At 36.5% G+C, this 12,307-nt stretch overlaps 1 protein-coding gene across 2 annotated transcripts in view; it reads right to left on the bottom strand.

The window, feature by feature from the left end:
* Positions 1–12,307, bottom strand: part of TMCC1 (transmembrane and coiled-coil domain family 1) — a 192,024-nt gene that overhangs the window by 59,940 nt on the left and 119,777 nt on the right. Inside the window, exon 1 of one of the 2 annotated variants that reach the window (XM_080809068.1) lies at positions 1,326–1,460. The exons of the other annotated variant lie outside the window; for it this stretch is intronic. Within the exon in view, the coding sequence (XP_080665194.1) occupies positions 1,326–1,352 (27 nt within the window). The 5' untranslated portion in view covers positions 1,353–1,460. Of the gene's footprint in view, positions 1–1,325; positions 1,461–12,307 lie in introns of those variants that run through there. 2 annotated transcript variants of the gene reach the window in all.

Genomic DNA, 12,307 nt, shown 5'->3' with positions numbered 1-12,307 from the left:
AATCAATTAAAAATGTTTAAATTACATTTCATGTTCCCCACCTCCCTGTCGACTGTCAGTAGGGGGGAAAAGAGTTAATTTCTGTTTTACTACCAGTCTCCACCTCCTATCCTTTGAGGGCTCTCCCATGAATTCTTTCTTTTTGACCCCAACCCATTCAACCTGAGCTAGCATTCTTAATAAAACACAGATAAGTAAACTGACCTTTTATAACCCCAGAACAAACAGAGATGTGCCAAGGTCTTAAAATCCAAGATACAGAACAAACAGAAAAAAAGAGTACAAAGCAGAGCCACAGATCTCTTAATGAAGGCAGTATTTAAATTATTAACCATAAATCATAAGAGAGTAATTTAATATCAAACGTCAGAGTAAAAAATCTGGACCTTAAATCCAATGGCTTAAGGGCAAATAGTATTAATGTATATTCATTTTAGAATCAGGTAAAACTATGAAAAAATCTGTTTTGCTTTAGTATTATCTCTTAGGAAATAGATATAACCATTTATTGGCTCATTTATAGAACCAATTCAAAAAATCATGGTAAAATTAAGCTATGGACCAAGTTTTCTACTCAAGATCACAGAACAAATGTGAAAATGGTGGTTGTGTTGCATAAAGCTGGATCATCTTCCTATCCAGTTGTATCTCAGAGATTTGTTCTTCTGATCTGAAGACATAAACTTTAGCACTGAGATACGTGCACACTGCTTTACAATTAGGAAAATTGCCAAGTCTTTGGGAAAAATACAGTGAAAAGAAGTAGCTGAATGATAAGAACCTTTGTTTTTAATGTGAGAAATATTTCAAATGGATCTAATCCAAGTTCTTATTTGTTATGCATGCCTAGCATCTTCAAATTTAACCCAAGCTTTTCCTAAGCTGCCAAAGGCAAATGAAACTCTCTTGTTCACTGAAGGAAACACTTATTTTCTGATAACTTTTCTGCCTGAGAGAGCGAGGCTGACATTTACTCTGCACTGAAACAGCCCATCACACGGGAGTCGGAACACTCCAGTATGATCTGAGCATGCCCACACCGTCAAAAGAGTGCTCTGTACATTCCGCCCAAGTAGCTATGGGCAAAATGAACAACTGGGAAACACATAACATGTTTCTTGATTATTGCAACCTCACACAAATCAGTCCAAAAATAGCAAATGCCCATGGCTGAGATCTACTACTGAAAAATGCTGAGTTTCAGCAGCTCAAAGCATTTCCTGTGTCTATCTATTCAACCAGCCCCCACTTAAAGCTGTAGAATTATAGGATTAAGGAAGAGTTTTTTAAAAAAAAAGACAGATACACACACATATACAACATACGGTTTCCGAGGAGAGTGAGGGTTCCATGCTTGTAAGGGAGAAAGAGGAGGAATATGCCGAATAACCCTCGGGTTTCTCCCAGATTTGAACATGCTGTACTGTGGCATGAGGTCAGCAGAGACTGACTCCAGCCCTGTGAGGCTGAATTCTACCCTGACAAAGCAGTATCACTGTAATATGAAGCAAAAGGATCCAGGGCATGTTGGCAGCTGTACAGAGTGCCTGTTCTAGAAAGTAATGGCAATTCCAAAACAAGAGATCTACGCTGTCACATGAGATAATCTTCAGCCCAGTTAAGCAATAAGCACCAAAAATACTTGAATCCTAAACACAGGCAGCTCAAAATATTAAAAGGTAGGAAAGAACTTTCCTCCTTAAACCTATTTTGTATCTGAAGGAGATGAACTGGAAGTGGGAAACTTGAAGAGCTATTGGTTGATTTGATTTGTATCACTAATATTATATTGATCTTGATCTGGGTTGAGGCACAGTCTTCTGGACACTGTGACCTAGGTGAGAAGTCCCAAACCTTCTCTGTGATTTTACAATAGAGCAAGGAAAACATCTTGAAAATATACTTTTGGTAATGCATATACACCAGAACTGAAGATAAGGTAAATAATCTCATTTCTCACATATATCCAGAAGGCAAAGGTTGCACAAACCTAATGAACATTATTGTTTCTTTTTAGGTCACCAAGAATCCATGTAAGTGTACTGTTAGAAATTCTTCCCTGAAATAAGGGGAATACTAAAAAAGTCTTATGCAGGAAAAGGAGCCAGAACATGGTATTTCTGCCAAGAGAAAATATGAGGCAGGGCACATATATAATCCTTTAAATGTTGTGGTCTCCCTTACATTACAAAAGTTCTACTCCAGACCAGAAGTGACCCTACTGTTTAATAAATAAAATTTAGCCAGGAAATAGCAGTAAACACAGGATACAGAGACAAAACAAAACTGTATGAAAGTACTACTGCAAGGTAAATTAAGCTCTTCAACAGTTCAGTATTAGCATAGATTAAACGAAGTTAGAATTTAATTTTTTTTAAAGCAGGCTCCATGCCCAGTGTGGGGCTTGAACTCACAATCCTGAGATCAAGAGTCACATGCTCTATGGACTGACCCAGCCAGGTGCCCCATTAAACTAAAATTTTAAGTAAGTTGAAAATTTACCCTATGGCATACTACTGCTTAAAAAAAAAAAAAAAAAAAAGGTCTTTCAAAACTCTCTGTTACTTACATGAAAAAAAACAAAGAGCCAGGTATGCCACATAATGATCTTGATGATTAGGTCTCTTCTTGCTTTTCCCATTTTATCTGCTCTGTGTTCCATTCATTGAACTACCCATTACTGCCATTTTACAGGAACAGAAATGGAAAAGTGGGAAGGTTAATAACTTGCTCAGACTTAATGGCTAAGGCTAGGATTTAAACCACATGTACAATTCTCACTCCACACTCTTACCTATTACGTAAATTATGTTTACAATAAGAATTCTATATTTAAGGAATCAGTAGAGACAGAATATGAGCACCCACAATAGAAAAGTGAATCACTGTAGGTTGGAGAAAAAGTTTCAAAGAAAGAGGTAGAACTTAAACTGAGCTGTTCATTCAAATACTTGAGGCACTGTTCTGGAGAAGCATCAAAGAACAAACATATTATGCCTACATGCTAGCTGGGGAAGACAGCCAATAAACAAATATAATAAATATATATCCATTGGTGATGAATGGTATGAAGAAAAATAGAGCAGTATAAACAGGACAGAGGATGATGGGCCTCTCTGATAAAATAACATCTGACCAGAGATCTGAATGCAAGTATGCAGATATCTGGGGAAAGGTAGTCCAGGGAGAGACACCAAGTTCAAAGGCCTTGAGGCAGGAATGGATTTGGTGTGCACAAAGAAAGCCAAGGAGGATGAGTGACTAAGGGAGGTAAAATAGAAAATAAGGACAGAAAGGCTTGGTGGATGAAAGCGGACTGTGTATGACACTGTAGGCCACTGTAAGGAAGTCAATGGGAGTCTTGAGCAGAGTTAGGAAAGGTTTTAACCAGGATCACTCTGAGTAAAGAACAGACAACGCTGGAGTTAAATGAGGGCTGGGGCACGGGAGAGTGCTTAGGAGACTATTAAAATAGTCCATACAAAACAACTGAAGTCAAGTACCTATGGCATGTTATCTGACATCCACTGAGGGAGCAAAAAACAGGTATTAACAAATACGTAATGGGAGTGGGATAGGAGGGTAAGGAAGAAAGATATAAAGGCTTTTCACTTACAAGATACACTAGTTTTAATTTTTAAGTATTAGGTTACCAATATTGGATTTAAAAAGGAGATATACCAAATTTGATTATTTATAGGTTTCTAATTTCTAATCAAGGTTTTTTTTGGATCTATACTTGTACCTGAACACCTAATAGGTGATCTTACAATTTCTAATACAATTTTTCCATTAAGAACTGTACTTAAGATGTAATTCAACATCTTATTAAGTCTAGGAAACAAAAATAATCACCAAATAGGAGAAACTATTACTGGGTTGTTTCAAAAGACGTAGTTTTAAAATACTGGATATTCAGTTTCCCATATTAATAAATTTTGCTTTAGATCATTTTACAGGGACTTCTGAAAGAATAATTTACTTTGAACATGAGTTTTTGTGTTGATATCTAGACTGTCGAAGGAAATTTTGATTCCTGTTATAGGATATACAGGGAACAGTACCCAGAGAGGTCATTATCAATTGAAAAGGAATAATTGTATTCTGTTTTTGAGTTCTGAGCTTTTTTCTTATGATCTAAACAGAAGATCAACAGAAAGTACATTTGAGAGGGCAATAAAACATTTCTTTGGTGTATGGGGTTTATTCCACCGTGAAGCTAGGAGACATGAACTAATGCTTTTTATTTCCTTCTATGAACCAGAACAAGAACAGAAGGAAGCATCCGATAAGTTATATAAACCTGTACAGATACAGCACTATATAGCTTCAGCCTTTAGGCCAAAAATGAATAGCCCATTAGTAGGGGGACAAAAGAAGTTCATCATTCATACCTCATCTACAGAGGAAATATGTGACTAACAAAGGGATGAAACTGTCACACCCCTAAATTACTCTCCAAAGTCCAAAACAAAATTTTTTGAGAGGAGAGACAGATCCTGTATTAATTTATTAAATAAGTATTACCATGTGTCAGGCCCTGTGTCTGGCATTTAGGGAGGAAACAGTGAATAAGATGAACAAGTCTTGCTTGCTACTGACATTAGAGATCACTTGCATTTTTTAGACTACAGTATTTCTCAACATTCTGTAAAAACTCACACCCCTCTTCAGTACCTTCTCATTCTATATACTATGTACTCTCCCCAGCCTAGAATCTTTGTTTTGATTTCTGTAATTTATATTGTGGAAACAAGAATTGTACTGACTTCTTCCACCCCTCCCCCCCAAATCATACATCTCCATCAGAGAGCCTGGTCTCTAGAGCCTTCTAGGGATGTTATGAAGCACTATTCAGATCAAACACCTCATTTGTGGTATGAAAGCCAAGATACTGAAAGAAGTGAAGGATGCAGTAGTGGCCAGATCAGATCTAGAATCCATCTCTTCTATTTCTCTGTTTATGTTCTTTCTACCACACCATGCTGTTGTCCCCTTACCATCTTTTTCCTACTTCATGCATTCACTCCACAGTAATCTGGTTTCTTGTGTTTACCACTGCTTAAAAACAAGGGAATAAAGAAATGAGCAAAAAACAAAAACACCCTCAATTTCCGTAATACTCATTTTGTAGGCTGTTTCCGGTTTAGTATTTGTGCCTTATATCTTCAATATATTAAAAACCTCCATGGAAGCTTTTTGTTTTGGACAAATTACTTCTTCGGATGCTATCTGACTATGTGTTCAAAAAGGTTCCTTTCTATCCTCAAAATTAATCCCAAGATTGTCTGCAGTGCTATGTGAGCTCTTTTGTGTGTTTTTAAAATTGAGATATAATCAATACATAAAACATTGTATTAGTTCTAGGTGTATAACACAATGATCCTGATATATGGGTATGCTGCAAAAAGATTATCACAGTAAGTTAATTAACATCCATAACCATGTATGGTTACAAAAAAATTTTCCTTCTGATGACAACTTTTAAGATCCACTCCCAGCATCTTTCATGTGAGTGCTTTTGGAACCCCATTCCCTATACTGAGTCAATTAATGATAGAGTTATGGGGAAAAGTAATCGGGTACACAAAGAATAAATTCGAATCTCTCTCAAGATGTGGGTCTAGAGGGCACCTGGGTGGCTCAGTCAGTTCAACAGCTGCCTTCAGCTCAGGTCATGATCTCAGGGTCCTGGGATCAAGCCCCCATCAGGCTCCCTGCTCAGCAAGGAGTCTCCTTCTCCCTCTGCCCCGCCCCCCACTCGTGCGTGGGTGCGTGCGCTCTCTTTCATATAAGTAAGTAAATAAATAAATAAAATCTTTTTTAAAAAGATGTGGGTCTATAATCATTGACACTTAGAGGAAAACAGCACACTTTCAACATACTTCAAGCAATCACAGTTTACATTTTTTTAACTAACAGACCATCTTCAATTTCTCCCTCTTAGATACTGGAGTCTCAATGTTTTTGTTGAAGGAATATGGATAATCTGGAAGGAAAGGTTTTTTGTTTTTGTTTTTTAAATTAAACAAAAAGCATTCACTCTGTGAAAGACATTAATTTGGAGGCCCCTAATGAGCCAGCACTCCTCGTATTAATGCCCTGTACCTTCCCACACTGAATCTGGATTTGGTCACAGGACTAGTACAGCAAATGGGGCTTTAGCAAGCATGATGCAGGGACCTGATAAGTGCTTGGAAACTGGAGACTGTTCTTTTGAACACTCCATGGAACCCACTGGCCATGCTGCAAAAAAGCCCAACCAGCCATATAGAATACTAAGAATGGAAGAATCAACGTCGCTGGCCAAGAGCCACAGCTAAATTGAGTCAATGCTAATACATATTGCTATTCATGTGAGTGAGGCCATTTGGACCTTCTGGGCATCTCAATATCCCAGTCAACACAAAGGAAAGCAGAAGAACCACGTGGTCAATCCACAGAATCATTACATATAAATAAGTTGTCACTTTATGCCATTAAGCTTTTAAAAAATATTTTAAATTAGCACTATAAAATTAACTTTTCAGACATGTATACAGTTCTACGAATATTAAAACAGGCATAGATTCATGTAACGATCAGCATAATCAGAATAAAGAGCAATTCCATTGCTCAAAAAGACTCCCTTGTGAAAAATGTTCAGCATTACTAATCACTGGGGAAAGCAAATCAAAACCACAATGAAATACCACCTTAAAATAGTCAGAATGACTAGTGATGAAAAAGACAAGGAACAAGTGCTGGTGAGGATGTGGAGAAAAGGAAACCCTTATTTACTGTAGTGGGGCGGGGCAGGCGGAGGAGGCTGGCAGTGTGTAAACTGGTATTACCACTGTGGAAAACAGTACTATAAATAGAACTACCGAGGTTCCTGGGTGGCTCAGCTGATTGAGCGTCTGACTCTTGATTTTGGCTCAGGGCTATGGGGTCAAGCTCTGTGTAAGGCTCTGCACTCAGTGCAGAGTCTGCTTGTCCCTCTCCCTCTGCTCCTCCACCCCCCTCAAATAAATAAATAAAAATCTTAAAAAAAAATAGAATTACCATATGATCCAGTAATTCCACTACTGGATATTTACCTAAAGAAAACAAAAATACTAATTCAAACAGATATAGGTACCCCTATGTTCACTGCAGCATTATTAACAATAGCCAACATAGGGAAGCCATTCAAGTGTTAATTGATCAACGAATAGATAAAGAAGATATGGTACATAAATACAGTGGGATATTAACCATAAAAAATAGAACAAAATCTTGCCATTTGCGACAACATGGATGGACCTAGAGGGAATTTTGTTAAATGAAATAAATCAGACAAATATCATATGATTTCACTTATATGTGGAATATAAAAAACAAAATGATCAACAACAAAAAATACAAAAAAACCAAACAGACTCTTAAAATACTCTTAGAGAACAAACCGGTGGTTGCCAGAGGTGAGGTAGTGGGGGTGTGTGTGTGTGTGTGTGTGAAACAGACTAAGGGGTACAAAGTTCCTGTTATAAAAAAAGTCACAGAGATGAAAAGTATAATATAGGAAATATAGTCAATGATACTGTAATAATTGTAGGGTAACAATTGGTGACTGCACTTATCACAGTGAGCACTGAGTAATGTAAAGAACTGTCGAATCAATATGCTGTACACCTGAAACTAATATAACACTGTATGTCAATTATACACCATAAATAAATAAATAAATAAATAAATGACTCCCTTGTGTAGTCACACCTAACCCCACCACTAATGCATAATCCATTCTTTTCACCATGATTTTGTCTCTTTTGAGAATGTGATATGAACAGAATCATATAGTATATAACTTTTGAGATGATTTCTTTTACTCAGCACAATGTCTGCGACACACATCCAGGATATTGTATGTATCAATAGTTATTTCTTTTTATTGTTGAGTAGTAGTCCACTATATGGATATACCACAGTTTGTTTATCCATTCACTTGCTGAAGGACATCTGGATGGTTTCTACTTCTTGGCAATTATGAATAGAGCTGCTCTAAACAATGGCATGAAGAATTTTGTGGAAATGTAAGTTTTCACTTCTATAGGTTAAAAACCTGGGAATGGAATTGTTGGGTCATATGTTAAGTGTACATTTAACTTAAAAAGAAAATCACCAAAATGTTTTCCAGAGTAGTTGTACCTTTTTCCTTTCCTATAAACAATGCATTAGGGTTATTTGCCTGTGTCCTTGTCAGTATCTGAAATGGTCAGTTTTCATTTGTGCCATTAGACCAGTATTATCTCATCCTGGTTTTAATTTGCATTTCCCTAACAGCTAATAATGCTAAATATTTTTCATTTATTTATTTACCACCATACATCTTCTTTGGTAAACAGACTATTTAAGATATTCAAATTCAACAATTTTTCAAATGGGTTGTTTTATTCCTGGTCGGTTTTGACAGTTTTAGAAATATACTCTGAATATATGGTCTTTGTCAGATATGTGATCTGCAAAATTTCCTCCCAGGCTATAGCATGCCTTCTCATTCTCTTAATAGTGTTTTTCATCATTAAAAATTTTTTTTAAAAATTTTTTGATGAATTCCTTTTTATTTTTTAATGTTATGAATTGCATTTAAGGTGTCATACTTAAAAACATTTTGCCTCATCCTTTTCTATATATTCCTATGAAGGTTTTATGTTTTACAGATGGATTTATGAACTATTTTGTGTTAATTTTTATATAAAGTGTAAGATCTACATAGAGGCTCGTATTTTTGCATGTGGATGTCAAATTTGTCCAAAATCTCTTTTTTAAAACACTAGCTACTTTCCATTAGATTATCTTTGCATTTTAATGAAAAATGAATTGGTGATATTTATGTGGTTCTATTTTTGGACTTCATATTCTGTTCCAGCAATCTATCCTTTTGCCAGTGTGATACCATCTTGATTACTGTAGCTTTGTGATAAATCTTGAAACTGGGTAGGATTAATTCACTCAGCTTTATCCTTCTTTCACAAAATTGATTTGGCTACTCTAGTTCCTCTGCCTTTTCATATAAATTTGAGAATAATCTTGTCTATAATTACAAATAAATTTTGCTAAGATTTTTTACTGGAATTGTATAAATCTATGGAACTGGACAGAAATGACATTTTTAGAATGCTGAGTCTTCCAATCCGTGAATATATCTCTGTATTTATCTTTAATTTCTTTAATCAGTGTTTTACAATTTCAGCATAGAAATCCTGCAATATGATTTTTATACTTATACTTCAGTATTTTTCTCTTGCTGCCACTGTAAATAGTAAATCCTTTCCCCCAATTGTTCATTGCAAGTATATAAAAGCTCAATTGTTTTGTGTGGGTTGGCACTGTTATCTTTAGATCTTGCTAAACTCATTTATTAGTTCTAAGAGTTTTTTCTGGATTCCTTGGGATTTTCTATGTAGGCAGTGCCGCAGCTGTGAGCAGAGACAGTTTTATTTCTTCTTTTTCTATCTGTATGCCTTTTATTTATTTTTCTTGCCTAACTGTACTGGCTAGCACTTCAAGTACAATGTTAAAATAGTAGTGGTCAAAGCGAACATCCTTGCCTTCTACCCACTCTTAAAATGTAAAGATTCAGGGTTACACCATTAAGTATGATGTCAGTTGTAGTTTAAAATTTTTTTTGTTAGATGCCCAATCAGTTGAAGAAATTTCCTTCTATTCCTAGTTTGCTGAGAGTTTCAAATAATGAATTTTTAATAAGTTTTGTCAAATGCTTTTCCTGTATCAACTGATATATGGCTTTGATTATTTGGGTTGTCAATATTGTGAATTATATTGATTTTCAAATACTAAACTAGTACTGCATTCCTGATACAAACTACACTTGGTCATGATATATTATTCTTTATATATATTGTTATGTTCAATTTGTTAGTACTTTGTGGAGCATTTTCTTGTATATGTTTATGAGAGATATTGGTCTGTTTTGTCCTCTTGTATAGCTTTTGTCTGGTTTTGATATCAGAGTAATGCTGGCCTCATAAAATGGAGCCCATCTCTTTTATTTTCTGTAAGAAATCACAGAGAGTTGGTATATTTCCAGAAATGTGTGGTAGAATTTGCCAATGACTTTATAATTTCTTTTTCAGAATGTTTTGAACTACAAATTTCATTTCTTTAATAGTTCTAGAACTACTCAAGCTATCTTTTCAACTTAGATGAGTTTTGGTAGTTCACTGTTTGAGAATTTGGTCTCCTCCATTAAGTTGCTGATTTATGTATTTCAAGTTGTTTATAGTAGTTCCTTATCATCTTTTTGATGTCTGTGAGTTTATAGTGATATCTTCTCTTTCATTCCGGACTTTAGTACTTCATGTCTGCCATCATCATCTTGCTAGAGATTTATCAATTTTTAAAAAAAATTTTTAAAGATTTTATTTGAGAAAAAGAGAGAGAGTGCACGTGAGCAGGGGGAAGAGAGAGAAGCAGGGTAGGGAACCCGATTCGAGGCTTGATCCCAGGCCCCTGCGATCACGACCTGAGCCAAAGGCAGATGCTTAACTGACTGAGTCACCCAGGTGCCCCAGGATTTATCAATTTTATTAATCCTTTCTATGAACCAGCTTTTATTTTCACTGTTTTGCTCTAATGTTCCTTTGTTTTAAATTCCATTGGTTTCTACTTATTTTTATTACCTCCTTCCTTTGCTTGCTTTGGGTTTATTATTTTTTTTTTTAAGATTTTATTTATTTATTTGACAGAGAGAGATCACAAGTAGGCAGAGAGGCAGGCAGAGAGAGAGAGGAAGAAGCAGGCTCTCCACTGAGCAGAGAGCCCGACAAGGGCCTCGATCCTAGGACCCCGGGACCATGACCTGAGCTGAAGGCAGAGGCCTAAACCACTGAGTCACCCAGGCACCCGGGTTTATTGTTTTTACACTTCTTCAGATTTGTTAAGGCTGGTGCTTAGATTGTTGATTTGATATCTGTTTTCTTATGTAAGTTTTTAATGTTATAAATTACCCTCTACTACTTTAGCTGCACCCACCCATTTTTAAAAATAGAATGACTGGGGGCACCTGGATGGCTCAGTGGTTTAAAGCCTCTGCCTTCCGCTCAGGTCATGATCTCAGGGTCCTGGGATCGAGCCCCGCATCGGGCTCTCTGCTCAGCGGGGAGCCTGCTTCCCCCCCCCCCCGCCTGCCTCTGCCTACTTGTAATCTCTTTCTCTGTCAAATAAATAAAAAAAACCTTTAAAAAAAATGATCAAAAGCATGCATGCAGTGGGGAAGAGGAAAGGGAGAGAAAAACTGAAGCAGACTCCATATTCAGTGCGTATGAGGCAGGGCTCCATGTCACAACCCTGAGATCACGACCTGAGCCTAAACCAAGAGTCAGACGCTTAACCAACTGCGCCACCCAGGCGCCCGTCCCCCAAATTTTTGTTATGTATTTTTTATGTTTTCATTTTCTCTCAGCTCAAAATACTTTCCAATTTCCTCTGAGACTTTCTCTTTGACCCATGGGTTATTTAGAAGTACGCTGTTTCACATCTAAATGTATTTAGATATCTTCTTGTTATCTTTATGTTATTGTTTCCTAGTCTAACTCTCCTATGGTTAGAGAACATATCTTATTTCAATTCTTTTAAATTTATTTCAGGTTAGTTTTATCATACATGATAGGGCCTATCTTGACTGGTACCCGGGCACTTGAAAAAATATATATTCTGGGGCTGTTTTGTTTAAAGTGTTTCATACACATCAACAGATCCGGTTGGTGGAAGGTGCTACTTGGTTCTTTTTTCAAGATTTTATTTATTTATTTGAGAGAGAGAGAGAGACAGAGCAGGGAGAAGGGGTGAGAAAGAACTAGACTCTCCCCGCTGAGCAGGGAGCCTGACACAGGGCTCAATCCCAGAACCCTGAAATCATGACCTGAACTGAAGGCAGATGCTTAACTGACTGAGCCACCCAGGCACACCTAGTTCTTCTATATATTTGCCAATTTTCTGCCTACTAGGTTCTATAGATCATCAAGAGAGGACTGCTGAAGCCTCTAACTGTAATTGTGGATTTATCTCCCTTTTCAGTTCTATCCATTTTTTCTTCCGGTATTCTCAAGCTCTCTTATTAGGAGAGCATTTAATATTTTATGTACATATACAGTTTTAGAGCTGTTATGTGTCCTTGGTGAACTATTTTTAATCCTTATGTATTATCTTTATTTCTAGTATTTCTAGTAATTTTCCTTGCTCTGAAGTCTATACTCAAGCTTTTTTTTTTTTTTTTTAAGATTTATTTATTCTAGAGACAGAAATAGAGAGAGAGTGTGTGTGA

The sequence above is a fragment of the Martes martes genome (assembly GCF_963455335.1).
Source record: "Martes martes genome assembly, chromosome: 1".
NCBI lineage: Eukaryota > Metazoa > Chordata > Mammalia > Carnivora > Mustelidae > Martes > Martes martes.
The sequence above is the reverse complement of the archived record's forward strand: the minus strand, read 5'-3'. Positions and strand labels throughout refer to the sequence as shown.